The sequence below is a fragment of the Salvelinus alpinus genome, chromosome 5, assembly GCF_045679555.1.
Source record: "Salvelinus alpinus chromosome 5, SLU_Salpinus.1, whole genome shotgun sequence".
Classification (NCBI taxonomy): Eukaryota; Metazoa; Chordata; class Actinopteri; order Salmoniformes; family Salmonidae; genus Salvelinus; species Salvelinus alpinus.
Window position 1 is genome coordinate 36,722,241 of NC_092090.1, and position 23,977 is coordinate 36,746,217.

A 23,977-nucleotide genomic window follows, 5' to 3' on the forward strand; every position below is an offset into this window, starting at 1 on the left:
CTAAACCATGGTAGAATGCCCTAGAGGTGAAACACTTCTATTTCTAGTACATCTCTCCTATTACATCTGTTTTTAGTCATAATTCACATAGTCTATATGTAGATGTAGGGGCAGTGAGGGCTTAGGTTGCATTTAATACATCTCAGTTGGGTTTTGTAATGTGATCCAGGTACAGTACCATAGACGTAAGAGTATTTGAAACTATAGGACAAGGGCATACTTTGCTTGTCTTAGGGCTGGCAATTGCCACAGACCTTACAATATGATATCACGATACTTCGTTCTGATACGATATGTATTGAGATGATCAAGATTCTATGTGTTGTGTTTTGATATTCCAAACATATTGCTCACTATATGTCTGCTGCAGAGAGAAGAGAGCATGAGAAAATGTAGTTTTGATCAGTCATGATAATAAAAGCTGAAAAAATGTTGGCTCAATATTTTTCTAAAGAAGATTGAGGACATAGGATGACAAATACTGGAGGTTTGGTGCAGGTACAGCCACTAGTGCTAGCAAATGCTACCTAGCAAAATCGATACTTGGAGTCAAAGTATCCATATATACTATTGTCCAAAATAGTTTAGCAATTTTCTTTACCCCCATCACTAGCGTGCCTTGTCAAGTTGTAGAATTGTGACCATTTTGCAATGTGACAGGCATTTTAGGAGAAGGTGTAACTACCATTAGAAGTCAAATGGAATTGGTAGATTACAAGTTAAGATATTTGAAATGGCGAGCCACACAATGAAACCTTTACTCCTGAACACTTACTTCACTGTTAACTTAACTGGTTGGCCCAATTTACAAGCCCTGTGGTTTTGGTAAGCTTAAGAGCTCAGGCCTAGGGAGACTGGTCCCTGTGTTAATGACTGTATTTCACAGTGATGCTTTCCATCAGTATTGGTGTCTTTGTCCTACCCTGGACCACAGATCTCCCTTTGGCAGAGGCCCTCTTTATCTCTACTAAACTGGCCCACCAGAGCCCATAGGGTCAATCATTAACCATCACAAGGGAGCGGCTGCTTTGTGTGTAAACCTGTGCTTGCGCTCAATTAATATTGACTCTGCTATGTTAAACAAACTTGGCGGCATGTGCTTAAAAATATTTGATTGCCTTGAATGCTAATATATTTATGATGATGAAAGACCAAAGACCTCAGAGGGACAACAAATGAAGCCAGTTTTTGATTAGATTCTTGAAAATAATTTTACTTGCTTGACTTTCTCATCGGAACAATGAGACTACAATAACAATCTCCTCTCTCTTTTAAAACCGATGCACAAACATTCAGTCCCACACTCCTGTGCTTGCACTTCTACCTCAAATCTGCAGGCATGGCATACACAGAGAAAGGACGGATTAGTGATCTCTCTTTTTAACCTTTGGGATTATCATGGGTTTAGAGAGAGGCCGGAATCAGCTATCCCACTCTTTTTCTGCTCCACACAATTTAATTTAGCCTAATCACAGCAGTTGATGGTGTCAGTTTCACACTACTACCCAGGCACACTTTTGAAACATGCCCTAAAGCCTTCCGATGAAGGTGTGCAGAGTTACGGCCTAGGTTCTGTTCTCTCAGACATGTCCTTATGAAATAATCTCCTTGTTCACTGGATGGTTGCTTGTGTTTTTATTCATGGTTTTGGAGGCTCGAAAGTTCATTTTGTTTCTCTCGTTTTGTGTTTCAAGAGGTACAAAAAGTTTTCCTCTCAAACATAATTTTGCCAGAGACCAAGTTATAATACACCATGCTGGGTATTATATGTCATGCAGGGTATAATAAGAGTATGGCAGCTGGGGTGCTACAGGTACAAGGGCTGCAGAGGGGCTGTTACAACGCCATCTGTGTCAGTGAGTTAGGCTGAGTTAGGATCCACAGTGGGTTAGTTAGGGGCAAGTGTAAGGTAACAGTATATTTCTTCCAAAGTGGATGATTGTCTTAATGTCTAGTTACACGCAGATAAATCCATTGGATTTGGTTTTCAAGAACCATCGTATGATTTAGTCTCTTTAGGCATAGGCTACTGCTTTAGGAACATTGTCATAAACTAGGCTAAATGGTTTGATACTTTAGTATCATTCACATAGGAATAGTTGATATATCAATGAATGGATTGTTTTGTATCCAAAGACTTTTGGTATTTTTTTCACTTGCCATTTACAGAGATATACCTACTTTAGGACTCTGACTGTAGGAGAGTCAAATTACAGTGTGGTCTGGACATTTTGAAATATGGCTGGTATTTTTCAGTCCATTTCCGTCTCTAGGATTAGCTTAATCCAGAACTATTTTTAAGAGTCATGGTCATGTAAATTGCTGTGTACTTTAGGTAAAAGGAATGTTCAATGCCAATCTATAGCTTAGGCCCTTGTCTTTGTTATCTGTGGGTCTGGGTCACTCTTTGTTGTGAATCCATCCAGGGGTTACAAAAATGCTTGGGTATTTCTGAGTAGCTCATTGTTTTTGTGCTTGTCTGGATATTGAAAGCTGTATGTCACCACCAACATGGAAGGAAATGGGTCGGCATAGCGTCCGCTGTGTTGCCATGGCTGAGAGTGGTAGTTCTTTCACTTGGTTCAAAGAGCCAATACAGATGACAGTTACAGGTGTAGGATCTTAATTTGACCTGTATTGTAGCAAAATAGTCCCGCAGCAACAGGATTTGAACGTTTAGTCCATAATGTTGCTTGGATCGGTGGTTAGGTTATTAACTGGTCAAAATGAGGCTACATGAAACGTGGAATACTGTTAATATAACTGTGTGTTAGTGCAGTAACTGACATGATGAGGAATTTCTGTAAATCACAATCTGCATTTCCTGTAAACCAGGAAAATTCTCAGCAACAAGAGTGATCAAATTAAAATCCTTAATCTGTATGTGAAAACAACACGATTTCTGGAAGATGATAGGTTGACCAATAGCCTAGTTTTTTCACCCAATGTTATTTGGGCCTATGTCTTGGGCCAACATGTTTAACAGGTTCATAAATGCTTCTTATGCTCTCAGAGTACAATGTTGTCAATGAACAAGAGCTGTCAGCACTAGCTGAGTTATTACAGCGGTGTATGCATAAAAGTGAAGACTTGTTTTGAGAAATGAAATTTGAACGCACAGCCCACTCCCCTCAACACACTAGCCTACTTCAAACCAGGCTGCACACTAAGGCTTCACTGATGGATCTTAAATCCACATTTTGCCATGACTTATTCCATGTTCATATGACATCTGAGTGAGAGTGAATATCAAAATCAATGAGGGCCCCCTAGAGGTCAGGACCCCTGGGAACATGCCTTGAGTGCCCAGTCACTAATTCATGACTAAAACAAGGTTTAGATTAGCTGGCTAGACTAACTTACCAAGCAAACTAAACTGTTAGCTGACATGGGCTTATTGACTGGCTGCCAGTAACTGACATGACGAGTAATACCTCTTTTTGGTTGGGGGTCACATAGCGGCCGTGGGGCCCTCCCCCATTACTTCCTTGTCCCCCATAACTTCCTTTTAGAAACTCTCAGGGGTTAATGGTTAACACTAACCAAACCTCAGTAAAGAGGAGCAATTCGCCTCAGGTCAAAACATTACCTCTTCCAGTATTTACTGTGACCTTGTTTAGGCTTTAACCATTCTATGCATGAGCGGTTTAACCTCCTAGCACCCCTAGCAACAGGCACTGATAGTAACATCAACACTTGTCATTTCACCTTGCAGTGGTTATCATCCTTCTTGTTCTCATATCAAATTGACCGATTTCTGACGGTATTATGCTACGAGGCTTTCATTTATCTATGTTCTTTTTTCATATGTACTTTTTTTGTTTAAAATGACTGCAGAAAAAGGTAGCCAGTGGCATAGACACCCTGATCATAATTTGGCAAGGGAATACTAGGTCAGATGAGTGTGAGAAAATATGTAGAGCAAAAGCCACAATAGTTGCAGGGCTACAATCTCTTTAAAGCATGTCAAGAGGTTGGCAATACAACAAGGCCAGTTGGTTAAGGCCTACCTTTCTCAAAACATCAGTATCCCATAATGATCGACACACCAGTCCCTGTTGCATGGTTTGTATTGATAGAATAAGTCACTGCTGTGAATGAAGTGCCTCGCCTCATTGAGTTTAAAAGCGTGGCTTTTATCAGTACTGTTAAATGCCATTTGTGATTTTAGTGAACATCAAGACTGTGGTCTCATGTGACTCTAATTGATTACATAGAGCCTGTTTTAGGAGCTATTGAAAGGACTCCCAGATCAGTTGTCTGTTGGGGACTATTCAAGAAAGACACAATCGTGCAGGAAGAATGACACATCGGGCAGCAGGTAGCCTAGCAGTTAGAGAGGCGAGCCAGCTACCGGAGGGTTGCCAGTTTGAATCCCGGGTCTGAAGGGGGGAAAATCTGGCTGAAAGTGAGCCAGGCAATTGGAGGGTTGCTGGTATCCTAGATGCCATTGCCTGCCGCTGTGCCCTTGAGCAAGGCAGTAAACCCCCCCCATAACAACTGCTCCACGGGCGCCCAGTGTGGCAACCCCTGCTCCAACCTCTCCAACCTGTATGTGTCTTTTGGTGGGGTTGGGATAAAGCAGAAGTCACATTTCGGTTAGACCTTCTGTACAATCAACAGTGATCATAATCTTGTGCCACATGATCTGCACGTACCCAAGTTGTAGCTTATCTTTGGAATCAGAACTTGGCAGTATTTGATTTCTGCTACTGCCAGTAACTAAGGAAATACATGTCGGCCTTAGGTAGGCCTATGCACTTAACAGCATAGTCTCTGACCAAATAGGGCCTTAAATTGGGCGATACAATTGGCTTTTGTCTCAGAGACAGATCCTGCTGTATTCAGTGATACCGTGTGCCCACAGTTGAACTCCGGTGGTAGACTAATTCTCACGTTTAGTATTTCAGAAATCTCTTGTTGACAGATGCACGTAACATAAATGGTAATAGCAGCTGTCGACAGAGTGTGATGCGACGACTAAAGCCTGTTGCATGCTTCCCAATCGAAACATATTTTGTGGATATATTATGAAAAAATTTGGTGAAGTTTTGGTGTTTGGCAGGTTTTTTTTCATCTGTTCACGCGCACAACATTTTTTCTTAGGGCAAGTCGAAGTTTGGTAGCTGAAGTCTGCTCCCCTTCGTCAGTGATTGGTCAACAGTACTACTCCTAGTAGGAGTGGGAACTATGGGCAGGATTTTTCAATAGTGTTTGTTGTCATTGAACAAGAGACAACTAGTTTTCATGCACATTTTTTTACTTAAATACTCCAGTTAGATGTGAAATTGCACAACTAAGACCTCCTTTGCAAAATCGTCCAAATGAATTACAGATTTCTTGATTTATCTTAGAGTAATTATTTTGAGGAAGTGTTACTGGGTATGTTGTTGCTACAGCATTTCAAGAGGGACAAATAATAATTTTGCTGCTTTTTTTCAAGTTTTTCAAGCGAAGATCTTTTTTTAAAGGATCACGCGAGGCACAGAAGTTCACTTTGCCTAGCCGGGTTCTGCTAGGAGCAAACCGAACCTAGTATGCAGACGCCTTTTACGGGGAGCTTTCAGGTACACAGATTTTTTTGTCACTGGTCTTTTGGACAAATCACGATTTAGCAGGTCCTCACATCTTTCAAATTTCAGAAGGGGAAGAGATATCTGGGCTAGAGGTTGACCGATTATGATTTTTCAACGCTGATACCGATACCGATTATTGGAGAACAAAAAAAGCCGATACCGATTAATCGGACGATTTATAATTTTTAAAAAATGTTTTATATATATATATATATCATACACACACACACATTTTTGTAATAATGACAATTGCAACAATACTGAATGAACAATGAACACTTGTATTTTAACTTAATATAATACATAAATACACACACACACACACATAGCTCTGAAGTGACAATGATACTGAACTGTTTGAATAAAAATAGAGTTTAAGTTACCTGTGATGAATGTTGAAGACAAAAACTGTCATTTCTGTATGCAGGAAATCCTATTTTAATAATGGGCATGGTAAGAATTGACGACCAAAGTGCGAGTCATAATTCCCATGACACCTTCTAGCAAAATCTGAAAAGCGGTTCCTTCATTTATTCCATAGGATATTTTTAGATTCACTTAAAATAAGGTCTGTGTTTCGTGTAGGCTTACATCACCGTGCCAATTTTATAACTGTGTAGATATCCATAGGACAAGGTAACTCTGATCAATATTGGCTAAATATAAGCGAAGATAATTTTTTTTGTAGAGTGGATTTATGAAAATATGTTGACAAACGTTACCTTATCCTAGTGAGATTTACACGGGTATCAAAACGTCGAGGCGGTTTAAGCCTGCACGAAACACAGACCTTATTTGAAGTAGATCAAGACATTCTCTATGGAAGACATGAACGGTAAAATAACGAATGAACCCCTTTCAAGTACAGCCGCAAGTTATTACAGGAATTATAACGCGTCGACTATTTCTCTCTAAACCATATACCTTTGACTAATCCGGAAACTATCACCTCGAAAACAAAACGTTTATTCCGTTCCGTATTTAATCTAACGGGTGGCATCCATGAGTCTAAATATTCCTGTTACATTGCACAACCTTCAATGTTATGTCATAATTACATAATATTCTGGCAAATTAGTTCGCAAAGAGCCAGGCGGCCCAAACTGTTGCATATACCCTGACTCTGCGTGCAATGAACGCAAGAGAAATGACACAATTTCACCTGGTTAATATTGCCTGCTAACCTGGATTTATTTTAGCTAAATATGCAGGTTTAAAAATATATACTTGTGTATTGATTTTAAGAAAGGCATTGATGTTTATGGTTAAGTACACATTGGAGCAATGACAGTCATTGATTGATAGTTTTTTTATAAGATAAGTTTAATGCTAGCTATCAATTTACCTTAGCTTACTGCATTCGCGTAACAGGCAGGCTCCTCGTGGAGTGCAATGTAATCAGGTGTTAGAGCATTGGACTAGTTAACTGTAAGGTTGCAAGATTGGATCCCCCGAGCTGACAAGGTAAAAAATCTGTCGTTCCTAGGCCGTCATTGAAAATAAGAATGTGTTCTTAACTGACTTGCCTAGTTAAATAAAGGTGTAAAAAAAAAAAAAAAAAGAATCGTCATATCGGTGCCCAAAAATACCTATTTCCGATTGTTATGAAAACTTGAAATCGGCCATTCCGATTAATCGGTCGACCTCTAATCTGGGCTGTAGACTTGCCCCAAAACTGAGAGTTTATGTTTAGAGGGGCGGAGACTGCTTGTCTCATTAGTAAGTTTTCGAACACGTCTCCCCCCTATAACCTAATCGAGCATCTGACGCAATTACGCATGGTTTTAGTTCTGGATGTCCGAGGTTAGTGGTTTATTAAATCCTCTCTGGCCACAGGTGCTGTACCAGTGATAGACGGGATAGGCTGGGAGGTTGGCTGTGGCGCTCTCTGCTCTCGCTGTGCCTCGTAGGAGACTGATTTGTGACACCTTTCTGTGAAAACCCAAAAGCGTCTCCGAGCTCTGATCCCTCTGTTTCCACCCAGAGCGAAATGCAGACTTTCTTTTATGTCAACAAAGATGTTAAATATTTAGAGGGCTAAATCATAGCTGTCAGGAGCTTTTCCGTTAGCAGATGAGGAGACCAGGTCAGGTTTCAGTGTAGGCTTACAGCTCTTCTAGTCCCTCCTCAAAGAGCATGGCTCCTTATGTGGACTTTGTGACATGTCTGCCCCACTTGGATCCACCGCTAATGAGCATTGTTCATCAATCTTAACCAAAGACCATAAGCCTTTTCCTCTTGTGGTAGTTTTCAGATAACCCCTTGCTCTTTAGTGCTATTTAAAGTCCTATTCCTGATTTGTGATTCTTGTTAAAGCTGTCTCTCTCCTCCCTCTTCTCCCTCTCTCTGCTCCTGCCATTGCCACACCAACATGTGATCTGTGTCAGAGAGCTTGCCCAACGATAGATTATTGTACACGAGGTATGTCAAGGGCTTTGGCAACACTGTGACTTCAAGGGGGGTATAAAGAGACAAACATTCCAGCGCACCATAACGGTTGTGCAATCTCAATTTCCTGTGTTTTCATTCCTTTTTCCTGAGTCACCTGTTAGTTCCCAGGGAGGTGGGGGCAGAAAGAATGGCACCTTTTGGAGTGACAGTGTCCTATTTTTCCCCCTAACATCCTGTCGTAAAAAAAAATATATTTTATGTTTTATGTAAGTAGCTTAGCTTACCCTTCTTAAGTCTCAATAACTTGTAATTGGGAGCATAATAAGGTTCACTTTCACTGAAGTACAGTTAGTTATAATTTTACCTCAGCTGAACTGCCTCTTAGTCACAGCCTGATAAATTATGAAATGTTAGAAGGGTTTTGGTGAGTGGGAAAACCAGACGTCATCATCTGGTATGACGGTGCCCCACTGCCAAGCTCTGAACCAGATGGAACCTGTTTCTGGTTAGAGATGTGACTGATTACATGTTATCTCAGGGCCTCTTGGTTGATAGCATTGTATCCTGTTTAATCAATCTGTGTTGCAAAAAATTGGGCTACTACCTTTCTCGAAACGTATCTGTACCGCATTCATTGTCCCTCATAGTTTTGAATCCCATCCAATACAGCCTTGGCAACAGAACAATTCTGCTGAACTAAATTATGTAGTTTAATTAATTTTGTTCTTCTCAGGATAACACCCTCGCCTCCAAACATTGCAAACTGAGTTGCCATCAATTATTTATTTGTGGTGGTGTTGGCTTGTACCATTGCTCTGATAATAGCCTCATTCTCCCATGGTTATTTCTAATTAATCAGCAGACATTCTAAAGCCTTAATTAGATTTTGTGCCAAATCATCTTAGGTGATTAATATACTGTAGGTGTGGTCTTAGTATGGCTGGGAGAGGTGAGACCGAAGGACAAATTAGCACTGCCGTGCAGCACTGGCCAAGGCAAAGACCGCTACAACCCCACACAGCCCTCCATGCGGCACCATCATGGTCCAACTGAAGAATTCAATTCAAAATCAGGATTGTGGTCAATGTGTACAGCAAGCCTATCTCATCACGGGTTAAATTATACAAATAGGTAAATACACAGTTGGTTTCATTTTTGTTGTTCTGACAGCTGTTGCTGCAGTCCTTCATAGTGCTCTGCTCAGTAATAACCTATGTTATTTTCATGTTTGTCGATTATTCTAAATGCATCCACAACCTCCCTCCCCAACCCCCATGAAGGGGGAGCCTCAAAGCCAAAACAACCCTTCCTAACATAAATTGTTAATGCCAAATATTTTATCAGCTTATTTCAACATTCTTATCAGCAGTGTCAACATGCGCCCGTGGCAAAATCAAGAGCAAATACACAAAGGTTCCAAATTTGGAGCCTTGTGATGCCGCAGGCTATTTTTAAGCATGTTACTAATAACTCTACTGGGCTTTATAGATGGATGGTAGGAAAGGAGTCTCTGTTTCCCCATGCTCTACAGCGCTGACGTTTGACTGTGGATTTCATGGGCTGCTGGGTAAATGGTTTGGAGTCTTTCATAGTTCCCTATGTCAACATGGCTGGTACTGATAGAGCCTCAACCAGTAACCATTGTTCATCAATCATTCACTTCGGAAGAGATGCATTTTTCTCCTTCATATGATCCTGGGTAAATCATAGGGCCGGGACTATACCAGTATTGTGATTATTTTTTCCATGACAAAAATGAAACCACGAAGCAGACTCTTTGGTCCTTTAAAAACCTGCTGTGTGTAAAATATTCTGTACTATAGCTTGGAAAATAAATAAATGTGACTCTGGATGACAACATAATGATGTTTGTTTCCAACATTAGGGCTGTTTTCCTAAAGAAGTTAAATCCACTTTGTTTTGTTTCCTTGCAACGATACTGGTTATCATCCTGGCCCTAGTAAATAGTATTTCCCTTTTTGTCTTTTAACAAAATCTAAATCTAATCAATTTGTATTTGTCACAGGTAGGTATAAAGAGGGAAGCAAAATGCTTATGTGCTAGATCCACTGAGGTATAAGAAGAACTAGAAACTGCCTACAAGATGGCCGACCGTTGTTTTCAACTTAATCTTCTCACGTTCGCATATACCGTTCCGTGGTTGCTGCCAACTTTCTTACTGGGACTACGCCGCCTGCGCAGTAGCACTCTGTGCGCACTGGACAGACAGCAGTATCGCGCGAACCTGCTTCGGGAACTCAGTCAAAGCAGGTGGGCAGCTAAACAAGCCAACCGGCACTTCCCCTGGCTAGCTGGGGTCATGACCTCAGAGCAAGAATATAAAATGTTAACTTCTGCTGTGAGTGATGAAAAAAATTATAAAGCACCCTCAGCAACAATTATTTGAATAATTCAATGGTTGTTTTGTGCATAAAGGGGATGACTAAAGTGTCTTATTGTAAATTTTATAATTCAACTTCTCTATGGCGCCGTCAATGGGAATTGTCTTTCTTGGCCAGGATTCAGTTAAACTGCAATACTGAAGCAATACTGTAGGTGCAGTCAAAAGCATACTTCCAGACTGGAACCCTGGCCCCTTGATAAGCTCCCTCAACAATGCAGTACTTCAGTCAATAACAATAATACCGAAAAAAAGAGTCAAAAATAACAAGTAATAAGAGAGGTAGTATGCATAGTAATAATGGACTGTATTACACTATTTTTATACATATAGAGTGGGTAGTGACTTACTAAATACTATATAGTAGAACTGCAGTGTTGACTGTGTGTGTGTGAGAGTTATTAGTACATGTGGGGGCTTGTTTGTGTGGGTAGTCAGTAGGGCTGGGAATTGCCATGGACTTCACAAGACAATATTATCACAATATTTAGGTGCCGATACGATATGTTTTGCGGTTCTCATTATTCTAATATATACATATATACACACAGTGGGCTCCAAAACTACTGGCAATACACAAACAATACTTAAAAAAATATAAACAATATAATTATAGAGAAACTCAAAATACCAACATGTGAGAAATACTGTACTTTATTAATGTTTCAATGGAACCCAACAAAATGATTTATAGATCCTCCAAATCAAGTTTTCACAATTAATGGCACCCTTAAAGATTATTGTAAATAACATCTACCAAAATTAAACCAGGAATTAAATTCCACTTATTTAAGTGTATCTAAGTCTTAAGAAACTATATTGCCCGTTACATCACTTCCTGTTTCACAAGGGTATAAAAATGAGGTAACGCATGCAATATCCCTTTGTCATCCAACACCATGAAGAAAACAAAAGAACTGGCAGTTCAAAAGAGACCGATTGTTGTAGACCTTCATAAATCTGGTAATGGCTACAAGAAGATCCACAAACGAATGAATATACCACTGAGCACTATCAGAGCAATTATTCAAAAATTCTAAAGATTTGGAACAGTTGAAAACCTCACAGGTAGAGGACGCAAATGCATTTTTCCCCCCAGGATAGGGAGGAGGATGGTGAGAGAAGCAACAAAATCCCCAAGAATCACTGTGAAAGAATTGCAGGCCTTGGTGGCATCTTGGGGTCACCAGGTTTCAAAAAGCACCATCAGACTCCACCTCCACAACCACAGGCTCTTTGGAAGGGTTGCCAGAAGAAAGCTCATTCTGACGCCAAGACAAAGACGCAAGTGCTTGGAGTTTGCCAACCGTCATTTAAATTATGACTGGAAGAAGGTGCTCTGGTCAGATGAGACCAAAATTGAACATTTTGGTCAGATACAGCATCTGCATGTTTGGCGTCGAAACAGAGATGCATACAAGGAGAGGCACCTCATACCCACGGTGAAATATGGTGGTGGGTCAGTGATGTTCTGGGGCTGTTTTAATTTCAGAGGTCCAGGGGCACTGGTTAAGATTGATGGCATAATGAATTCCACCAAGTATCAGGCAATGTTTGGCTGAGAATCTGGTTGCCTCTGCCAGAAGGCTGGGACTTGGCCGTAGGTGGACTTTCCAACAAGACAATGACCTAAAACATACCTCAAAATCCACACAGAAATGGTTCTGTGACAACAAAATCAATGTTCTGCCATGGCCATCTCAGTTGCCGGACCTCAATCCAATCGAAAACCCGTGGGTTGAGTTGAGGATGTCATGCAGTGAGTGTATTTGTGCGTGCTGAGTGACCACCGACCTTCTTGTTGCTTATGCATGGTTTTCCCGCTGGCTGGAGAAATGCCTGTGGGCACACTAAACTCATTGTGAAGCAGCATCCTTGTGATAATGGGGGAGTGGGGGAATGGCAGTCCTGTGATGTGTCCTATAAATGAGACAGGCAGTAACAAGATAGATATTAGCAGATGGACCCGATTGTGACTGACAGCCCACACCTGATGGTATGCAAGGCCTGGTCTGCAATCGTACCCGTAAATTGACAGTTGATAGTCGGATTAGATAATTGTCGTAATAGGGAAAGAAGGAAGTGTTTAAATGGCTAAATAAAGGTTGGCAATAGGTTTAGCTACTTAAGAATCTTACTGCATGTTTATGAACCAAGAAATTTGTAGATCAGTGTGTGTATGTGCGTTCTCACTTCTCAAACTATGGGCAGATTTCAGCTGTTCAGACAGAATGTGCATTGTCGTTTAATCTTTTTTTGCTACCCTCGCTCTCCCTGTTAGATATATATTATCCACATATATGGCTTCGTAGCTAATGTAATCGCCATTAGCTAGTTCTCATAGTATCTGAAAACCTCAAGTGATTGAGTTATTTCGAATTTGTCATGGCAGCTGAGTTGTTTAGAGGTGCGTCCTGACGGCAACAAAAAAAATACAAATATATTCCAGATCAAAGAAAATGACTACAAATACTAGTTTCATAAGAATCCATGATCACAAATCATGACGTTACGTTGGACCCATTTGCATTGAATAGATATTCTCAAACTAACAACAGTGCCTATATGATGTCCTTCCATACACGCGTGACATGCTGGAGTGATGCTGCTATGCAAATGTTGTCAAAACAAGCTCAATAACTCAATGCATGCACACACTCTTATTGAATATGCATTCACATGTATTGTGAGTAGGCCTATGCCATCTTAATCTACCCAGTTTATCAAGAGATTTACCATTCAAATCAAATGTTTTGTAGTTAGATTGGTAAATAAAAAAGGCAAATGTATTGTTAGATTTTCTTTAATTGATTAATTAATGCGTACATGGCTGTCTCTGGGAAATTTTATGAAATTGAATATCAGCCTAAAATATCGGCCATCGGCCTCTCAAAATTGGTATGGGCATTAGCCCTAAAAAATCCATATCGGTCGTTCTCTAAACAGAACATGCAACTCACAGATGCAACAGCATTCGTCCTTCTTACTGAATTCCGATGTGCAGTTTGAAGATGTTAGAATAACTGTCCACATTTACTGTTCCTCAGCCAACAAGACGAGTAACGAACAGTAAAATCACTAGCCTATGTCAATCTACTATCCTCCATAGTAAAACGTTGACCTACTCTGTTGGTCAGCTTGTTGTTCTGTGTGAGAAAGAAATTCCAAACAGACTCTGGGACAGTTGTGCGACAATAGATCCCATATTCATACAACTAGTACATCAAAATAACTTTAAAAAGCATTGAGGCTGATGCAACAGATCAGAACTTTTGGCTTAAAATTATGATAAACATTTATTTCTTGACATTATAGCTGTGTGGCAATGCACACACACGTCAGGAGGCTATGCGTGAATGTTCCTTCCATAATGCAATTAGAGAGAAAACAACATCGTTATCAAAAGCACACTGCACATGCAAGCGGTTTCATGTGACAGAGATGAATGAAAATATCCATTAGAAATGTTGAGAGATGGGAGATCTAAAGATGCCGCAACAAACATGGGTTGCTAATATGACTAGGATTGTGCCTTAGGCTACTGGACAATGAAAGAAAGTTGATTTGAAAACCAATAGAACATGAGAGAAATATGCTAATTGTTTCAGTGGCATATGGAGTTTTTTTATTTTTTATTACTGCCTCTGCGTTTATAGAAACGGATTTTGGCTCGGCTACTTTGAAGCAATGTAAAGACATGCCTCATGATATGAAGTAAAACGTAAAGGTTTCACACAATACGTATGTTTTCAAAATGCATACTGCCTCCAGCTCTTGTGGTGGGATTCGCTGAATCCTGCCCACCGTTGCCTAAGCACTTGAATGGCGAATGAGAAGCGCTCTTCAATTACCAGTTGAGAAATAAAAATAGTAGCTGTCTTTAATCGTGACCATCAAATCTGTAAATTGTTGCACAATGATTGGGCTAATAGAAGCACGTTTCACTCCAGCAGCAACAGGATCTGTAGCAGCAGCTCTCGCACAGATCTTCCACTCAAATTACGCTCTGTATCTGTAAACTGTGCATGCGTAATAATAAAGAATCATAACAACTAACAAAAATACACGCACAATTGAATTCCACAGTAGGGCTCATTGTGACTGGCTAGTTTATCCTGATGATGGTTGGTGGTGTTGTGTTGCGAGCCAATCGGAGGTAGGCCTAATCTGATTCCAAGAAGTGGTCTCTGGTCACCATGAGTTTAGCTGGACAGAAACAGGATGCAGGTCACGATCTCTGAGCCTTGCATGACACCAACGGCTGCCCTTAACCCAGGACCTGGCTGCCTTTCACTTCTACAACAAACACAGATGGAGAAAGAATAAAGAGTGAGAAGACCAAAGATGCATAGACGACACATCACATTCTGAGAGATGATATGGGACCTGATAAAGATAATGCACAGTCTATAAAGCAAACCTCTCAACTTACCTTGTGATGCGTTTCACTCAATGGTTAACAAACCTCAGCTAGTTCGTTTCTTCCCCTGTCATACTGAATGGAATAAATGACACACTAGGAAGCACATGGAAGGGAAATGATAAACATCCACTCTATTAACCCCTCTGTCCATGTACTGCTCTTGCATTGGTGTAAAATGGTCTTTTTCATCTCAGTGTTAAGATATTGTTTGCGTGAGACGTTATGGCGCTGTACTAATGGTCAACCACACAGATACACACTGGACTGGTTGTGTGGAAAGAAGCCTGAAGTAGATCTGCTCTAACCTAACCTCTACACTCCTCGTGACTCCTTCCAAACATTGTACTGCAACTGGGCTATAACTCAAATATTGCCACTCATTAAGTAATTTATTTGAGCTATTTGCCCCAAAACATTGTTCCAAGTAGTATAGTGATTTGAAAATACAGATAAAATTGAGAATCCTCATCTTGTTATTTGTGATCAAATTCACCTAAGCTTTCCCTACGAAACAGGAAGTGGACTGGAGGCTGAGGGTATGGGCCCCTGTGTAAGTCACACATTGTGTTTGTTTTTTCTTTCAGGTGGTTGATTCCTCTCTGTCTCTGTGTGAAGAATAGATCTGCTCTGGGATTCAATTCCATGGAGAGCATTGTCATAAAACATTCATCAGTGGATGGCTTAGGTGACAGGACATGGCACTTGCCATGCATTAGGAAGTAGGTGAGAAGACCAGACCAGTGCTCTATTGGATTAATGAAGCCATTCTGTTTTTTTCTCAGGTAGTGAGAGATTGTGACTGGTCTGGGGCTGAGGATGGTCACATTTGCATTTGGTTTCCAGTGTTCAGGTACCCTAGATGGAGATATGAATGTTATGCACAGATAGAGACCCCAGTTCAGCTGTGTGGTGGGGCAGTGTATTGGGAACCTGTAGGGGTTTCTTCTGTGACTGGAACTGTGTGTGGGAGAGAACATAAAGTAATAGTTGTGTCTGTTGTGCTTTTAACCAAACTGTTTGCACAAGACTGTGACTGACACACATCACAGTGTCTTTGTTAGTCTTTTTTGCAATGTCCTTGTTGGAGGTGTGCTGGTGACCACATCTATAATGATGTCACTAGGCCGTGTGGTCCTTGTTTACACCTCTATTTGGGCAGCGGGCACAGCAGCAAGAGATGAGGGTTGATGACAGTACGGTGACACTGGTAAGGCGCAAGCCAACTGTGCTCTGATTGAGCTTGCCCCCTAGATGTCAACACATGGAGGACATGAACATTTACATTAATCCCTGACACCAGAGCTGGTGACCCCTCCAGTTTTCCTGGAGAGAGTGAGAGGGAACAGATTTGCTGTTGGGTGATACCGTGGAAGCATTTTATCACTCCATCCCTTAGTTGTCAGGTGCATTTGAATCATGCCTCTGTTAGGTTGGCCAAATCGAACCGAAGGGCATTGCAATGGTTGAGATTGTCATAGTTGCCTTTGGGAAAACCTTTTTGTTGTGGCTTGAGTGGACTCTTGGTGATATAGGTTACTGTTGGGTGTGAGAATCACAGTGGACAGGTTAGGATAGGCCTACTTGTCAAATAAGTTTTGGTTGACATTTGTGGTGAATACTTTTAGCACTTATTTTTGTCGCAACAATTTCACCATGTTTTAGTCATACATTTTATCAAGTCGCATGGATGGCAACATCTTCCTTCCTGTTGAACAAATTTGAAACCACGCTTTTGACGTCATCATTCAACATTCCTCACTCAAAATCGTATTTTTCTGTCTCAATGTTTTACAAAGTAGGTGGGCCGTGTGTGACTTGTGCTTCAATGGTTTGTGTTGGTTTGCCGTTAGGAGTGTATTTTGCGAAGATGTTGAGTTCTCCCTCTGGGCTCATACCAGAGTAGCACCTGATTTGAATATAGAGTTGATGGCTGCCCAGATCCTTTGACTGCTTTAGATGTCAGGGGAGGCCGTGGGGGGCGTTTAAAGATTTGAACGTTTATTTTATTTATTTTTTAACACATGGGTTACCATTGCTTACTGAGATGATTCTGCAGTATTTACAGTAACTCTGGCAGTTGTTGAAATATCCACCTGTAATGGTAGGCTAACTTATTTAGGGATATATGTGTCTGTTTTTCTCCTCATTAGCTCAGGAGAAGAGACAACTCTCTTATGGAAAGTGCCCCCATGTTCCCTGTTGCTATGGTGTCAGTGGCAGCCCTCGTGTAGGCTTGGTTGTAAACATATCAGGAGTGTTGTAAATAGCTCACTGCAGGTGCCAGCCCCCTGAATGTGTTTCTCCCTGCCTAGGTTGCACATCAGATGTGCTGCTGTGAAGGTAAGCCTATTCTTTATCCTTCCTAGTGTCTCTTCATTTAGTGGTGTCTCTTCATTTAGTGGTGTCTCTTCATTTAGTGGTGTCCCACCATAATGTAGCCTAGCCACCCTGCACCTTTATCCTACTTTGGCTGTTTTTGTTTTTCTCAATGGCCTCCATTTCTATTTGACAAGCTTCCAATGACAAGTTGAACAAGCTGATAGACAAATGTTGGTGAACACCGTAACAAGACAAGTGGTGGGAGGGGAGGGGGACAGAAGGGGCGTTAACAGTCATTCGGCCAAAAACACAGTGCCACGCCCCAGGTGCTAGGGCTAGTAAGAGCAAGCAGCAGGAATGTGAGGGAAATTAATGGGAGTGTAAGTCCTGCCTTTCCCATGGTGAGTGGTCTCTCTTTACACTTTTACTTCGACATAGAGTTGTGCAGTAAAAACTGAACACAAGGGTGTCACATGCTATGGGCACGATTTTTAACTGTGTGGATGTTTTGAGATCAACTTTGCCTGGATTTGCCTCTAAAGAAGATGAATCTTTGAACAGTAGGCTACATGTGGCAGATCATAGGCTTGGCAGAGTTGGGCTAAATAAATTGTACCCGTATCTTCATTTGTACCCTATCATCATTGCATGTATAGTAACAGCATTATTTATTTGAGAAATGGGATGGTAGCATCTTTCCCTTCATTCATTTTAGTTTAGAAGCAGATCAAATCAAATAATTGGCATCTTAAATCCAGTTTTGGAGCTGTGAACTGATTCACTTTCTGAACTGTGACGTCTGTCAGAATAGGAGAGGAAATGAAGTTATCCTCATTTTCAGTCTGAGTTGATCAAATTCACAGAACAGCAAAACAGGGTGTAAGAATATAGAGCGTGTTAGAATGGAGGCAACACATGGTGTCAAGTCAATGTGTTTATTTAGCCAGTTAATGATATTGACCCTTGTTTTTCTTTTCCCCATGCGAAAGGAAAATTGTGTTTAGCGATGTGAAAAGAAAGCACTGTGCTCTGTTTGCGAGGGAGGGAGGAAACTATGCAGCAGAATAGGAATTTTCACTCTTTATAAAGTCCTGGGACTGTGGAAACACTAAAACAGGCCAGCCACTGATTCGAGAGCAGAGCTCTGAGAGCAGAGTACACACTTTCTGTCTGTGCGGTCTGCATTCTGTTTACTGGAAGTGCACATGTTCCTGCATGTGCCATCAGTGTGGCCAGGGAGGACTGGTAGAGGGACTGGTAAACGGAGCGGCAGACTCAGAGAATTGGAGAGAAAGTGTGTGTTTGTTTATGCCTTTCTTTTCTGAAGAGGTTACCTAACGTAGAAGCATTCAAACCACACCAGGTCCCCTTGTGCCGCTGCAACGTGAAGCTGGGATGAGGAGGCGGCAGACTTTGTCATTTTCAGGCCCCTCTGTGTGGGAAACTGTGTTTTCATCCAGAATGAGCAGTGCTGTGGGACTCTCAAGGCCTGTGGGCTTGTTTCACTACTTGCTTCCCAGGTTAGTCTGTCGTAGACAGCCAGCGGTAACAATGGGAGGGTTAAGTATCTGATACACACACCAAACCCCGGGACTCAGCTGCAAGTAATTAAAGCTGGCAGTTGGCAGAGAGTCAGGCGACTGTAATGGCCGCTGTAAGTTCATACCATAATATTTGGAAGATGAATAGGGTCTGGTAGTAAACGTGTTGTATTGTTGTTGACCTAAGGCTTTCTAGCTCCCCTCCCTCTGTCCCGTTCATCCTGATGGGGGAGTCCGAGGGAGACAGGCCCTCTGTAAATCCTGCTCTCTCTACTGTAATCAGTTCTGAAATGCTACTTATTGACATGCCAAGGCTTTTGCTGTGACCTGCAAAGTCTTGTTTTTTCCATAGAAGTCATTTATCCCTGAGGTGTTACCGTCTCAGGTTTGAAAGTAAAAGATGGTTTCCGTCTCAGAGAACCCTCAGCAGGCCATTCATTTGATTCTAGTTTGACATGACTGCATGGATTCATTCAGATCTGGTGTTGCAATCTCAATCATAAAGAGAAAAGTAGCTATTGAGCTTTTTGTCTTGTAAAATATATAAAGTATCAGCAGGGGCTTTACTAGGACACTAAAAGCAATCGATTCAAATGATAATTGGGATAGGGAATTTGATGCTCAGTAGGACTTGTTTGTTTGGGCTGACTATGGCCCTATTCCCACTACGAGATATGAAGGTCTGAGGAGCGGGGTGGTGAAAGAAAATTCAACTTTTCAATTCACATTAGATCCTTGCTTTACCTTTCGTAGTGGCTGGCAACACAACATTCTTTGTCCGCAGCTCAAATGTAACATAAATATCACAGTAGCCACTAGCCAGTAAGCATGAACTATTGAACAATGACCAACTTTTCTTCTAAAACATATAACATTATTGAATAATGCAACCAAACCATATTACACTCTTGAATAATACAACAATTCACAAGCATGTATGTGCAAACAATTAAAGGGTTTATTTTCTCGTCTATAGGCTACACTCGTTACATTTTAGCTTCAAGACAAAAGCATAGAGTTGCTATAACGGTATGTTTTCATCAGGTAAAGTTAGCCTATCAAAGCTGTTTTATATGGAAGCTCATAACTGCCACAAAAAAATACAATTCCTCATGATTTGTCAACATGCACAATTAGTCTGATCCTCAGTCTGATCAACTGTAGTCTACTGATAACAACCACAACTGCAGATAGCCTAGAGAAGCCTATGCGATTCGATCCCATCTGCGCCTGGCCAGGGGAAACGTAACGTCATGTTTTTATAGCCTACGTTATGTATTTATAGTAGGGATGTAACGATTCACCCGATTTTCAGTTTAACATCGGTCCGTGGACCTCAAAACGATCCAAATGTAGCATGCATAAGTCAGAAAATAGATCCAAACATTGCGAATCGCTGGTTCACTTTTTTTTTTGTGACAACTGATGTGTCCTCTCATTCATTGTCAAATTAGCCATATAACTGTGTTGACAATCATTGATCTACAAGTCATTTTGCATGCTGAACAACCCCAGGAAATATCAGTAGCCTAGTCAAACTGAGCACTGTGCCCAGCTTTGCGTGCTGACCAACACGTGTTAGGCGGCCTGTCCCTGCAGGATCATGTACATCTGTGCGGCACCTTCAGCATTCAACTGCTAAAATGGCTTGCACGATATTAGGCTTTATTAGTTGATTGACAGTATATGCAATTTTCTAGATTGTTATCAATGTGCTGTTGAAAATAGTGTTTTACCGGAATAAAAGTAAGCTACCGGAGACTACTCTCAACTGGCTATACCTGCTGAACGGGGCTTACAATAGATTTTATTTCAGGGGCCTCCCAAGTGGCGCAGTGGTCTAAGGCACTGCATTGCTGTGCCACTAGAGATCCTAGTTCGAGTCTAGGCTCTGTCACAGCCGGCCGTGAGAGAGAGACCCATGGGGCGGCGCACAATTGGCCCAGCGTCGTCCGGGTTTGGGGAGGGTTGGGCCGGTAGGGATGTTCTTGTCCCATTGCTCTCTAGCGACACCTGTGGTGGGCCGGGCGTAATGCACGCTGTTCGGTGTTTCCTCCGACACATTGGCTGGCTTCCAGGTTAAGCGGGCATTGTGTCAAGAAGCAGTGCGGCTCGGCTGGGTTGTGTTTCGGAGGACGCACGGCTCTTGACATTAGCCACTCCCGAGTCCGTGCGGGAGTTGCAGCGATGGGACAAGACTAACTGCCAATTGGATACCACGAAATTGGGGAGAAAGGGGTATAAAAAATATATATATATTATTTCAATTGTTCAGGTTCACCATCAGCAATAGTTTTGGTACTTTTGCTTTAAACGATCACTGAGTGTACAAAACACCTGCTCTTTCCATGACTACTCTTGACATGACATAGACTGACCAGGTGAAAGCTATGATTGATGTCACCTGTTAAATCCACTTCAATCAGTGTAGAGAAGGGGAGGAGACAGGTTAAAGAATGAGTTTTAAGCCTTGAGGCATGGATTGTGTATGTGTGCCATTCAGAGGGTGAATGGGTAAGACAAAAGATTTAAGTGCCTTTGAACAGGGTACGGTAGTAGATGCCAGGCGCACCGGTTTGAGTGTGTCAAGAACTGCAGCGCTGATGGGTTTTTCACACTCAACAGATTCCTGTGTGTATCAATGGTCTATCAACCAAAGGACATCCAGCCAACTTGACACAACTTTGGGAAGCATTGGAGTTAACATGGGCCAGCATCCCTGTGGAACGCATCCGACACCATGTAGAGTAAATGCCCCGACAAATTGAAGCTGTTCTGAGGGCAAAAGGGGGTGCAACTCAATATTGGGAAGGTGTTCCCAATGTTTTGTACACTCCAGTGTATGTGGTAATTACATATACAGGGTAAAGTTGATCATTTCATGACAAGGAATCACTTTTAGGAGGTGCACTGCATTGCTAAAGCGGGAGGAGAAAATAAGCTAGCTAAAAATGTCAAACGTTCAAAACCAATCGGTTTTGAGATGGGGTGAAATCCAAAGTTGTGCTATATTCATTGGCTATGTCATAGCTAATTTGTAAACAAGAAATATTGATACATTACTAGCCCAAACACTTAATCTGCAAAAATGACAAGTTAATTAATGGGTGCAGGTGATTTCAGAACCAAAGCGGAGAGACAAAAAACATAAACTACATTGCCCCCCTAATCTGATAGTGGTGGTAGATTCCTGGTCTCCCTTATGGCTCAGATCAGGCTCAGTGCAGCCGCCACCTACTGCGACAATTTTAGAATGTCTCAAATCAAGTCTCAAATATTAGGAAAATGCCTATACATTTCAGCTGTTTCAAAAACATTGCTCTGGTATTGCCATTTATACTTTAGGAGTGTTGGCTCAATGAGCCAATTCTGTTCGCACTGCCCTGCTTCAAGGGGGGAAACTGTCGGGCGAGTGTCATGCGCTACCTCTGAAGTAATATGTGTAGCCAACGTTATATTAGTAAAAGTCTAGTAAGTGTGAAGAGGCTCATTCTGCAGAACCATAGATAGTCCTATTGAATGGAGGGAGTTGGATGTGTGAATGTTCTGGTCGTCATCACAAGTAGTGTTGAGCTTGAAGTCACCTCCCTCCACACCCGCCTTCCTCCAGTCCTCCTCAGCCCCTATTGTTTTCAGTGTGGTGCTCATCAGCATACTTAACATGGCTCGGGGGACATTGTGCTCTTGTTCCTCTAAATAGCTCCCTGCCATTTTTCAGGGAGGGGGCCGAGCAAGATCTCCCAGGCCCCTGGCACAGACACGTGGGGATGGGGGTTGGTAGGTGGTGGGGGCACCCGGGCAGCAGCTGATAGGCCAGGCTGTGGAGACATGGCAGGAATCTGGACTGTGGCTGTATTTATCACTATGCTCTTGTTGTTATAGTGCATTTTATAAACTGCTAGGTCATTTTCCAGAGTGCTGGCCAGGTAGGACAATGCTCTGGGCCTGGTACAGGGTCAGTGTCAACTGACAAAGGCATGCTGTACCATGTTTATGAAGGTTATTGTTTTCGCTGTTTAACATTTTTCTTGATGTTTATAAGGAGAGCCTATAAGTATAGGTGAAAGGAAAAAAAGAACCATACTCACAGAATTGTATTTTACAATTTTACTCAAATTTTGAAAAGAAGGAGCTGCAACTTTGATGTATTTAAACTTATCTTTAGAATTCTGAAAGAGCTTCATCTACAGTAAATCTGCTGACTTCTTTGCAAGCGCTCTCATGCTGTTAGATTTTGAACAGCCTTTCAAGTCCTTACAAAGGGACTCGACTCACCTCCTGAACGCCCCCCTCTCTCTACACAGAATCAGTGTATGACCTTCTCCCCAAAGAGCTGCAGCTGCCATCCTCCACTCAGCAAAACCCAGCAGCAGCCATGAGCCAGAAGAGCGGTGGAGAGGCGGTTCCTCCTCCCTCAGCGGCCCTTGACTCAGGTAAGCCCCTCCTCCTCTACCCCCTCTTCTCTTCTGCCTCCATGGTAACAGTGAGCAGTGCTGGTAATGGTTCCATCCTGTTTCCTGGAGTCAACCCTTCTTTAGGCTACCTGCAAGACCACTTCCAACTACATTAGGGGTAGGCAGCTCACAGTCTGTACTTGTAGACTTACACCTGCATGTAGAGAGTACAGCCAATAGGCAAGGAGCAGCTGCTGAAGACCGGAGTTATGCGGCCTTATTGCCCTCTCCCTTGGGCGTCCTGTGGCCCTCAGAAAACATACTGCACACAATGCCAGCCAGCCCTGGGCCCTGGGGGCTTGCTCACATCTCTGAAGACTGAACAGTTCTGACTGTGAGTGATGGGAACGACCTGTTCCTGTTTTTTTGTTTTGGTGTGCATTATCCCCTGGGTTTTACACAGAGATAATTATTGCAGACATACAGAACTATGAGCACCTTTATATCATGATCTGTTGCTGGTTGCTATAAACCTCACAGCTCAGATGTAATCAGCTCCAGCTGCAGCCCCTTTTAGAATCCCAATCAGAGGGCTAGACTGAAAATGAGCTGTAGTAAAGCATTGCCTGGTTTTGTGCTGACACAATGATTCTATACAGGGACTGTAGGATCCAAACATCTCTTTATGACACAGGCCTACAGGTTGCAAGCAGATCAGAAAGGTCTCTTTTTAATGTGCTTTAGAGTAGACATTTTTAAAGGTTTTCCCATCAGGGCGTAGGGGCTGTTACACACAAACAGAGAGGGCATTCTTGCTCTCCATAGAAATCCAACTTCATGATCCTAGCTCAACAATTGGCTAAACGGATTGCACTGTTTTGAGTGGTTGGGTTATGCCAAAACAAAGTCATGCCTACAGTCCTTGCTGGGAA

At 41.9% G+C, this 23,977-nt stretch overlaps 1 protein-coding gene across 1 annotated transcript in view; it reads left to right on the top strand.

Moving 5' to 3' along the window:
* The window catches only part of LOC139576033 (nuclear factor of activated T-cells 5-like), a 51,866-nt gene that overhangs the window by 4,138 nt on the left and 23,751 nt on the right, over positions 1-23,977 (top strand). Inside the window, exon 2 of the mRNA XM_071401634.1 lies at positions 22,956-23,084. Within this exon, the coding sequence (XP_071257735.1) occupies positions 22,956-23,084 (129 nt within the window). The remainder of the gene's footprint in view (positions 1-22,955; positions 23,085-23,977) is intronic.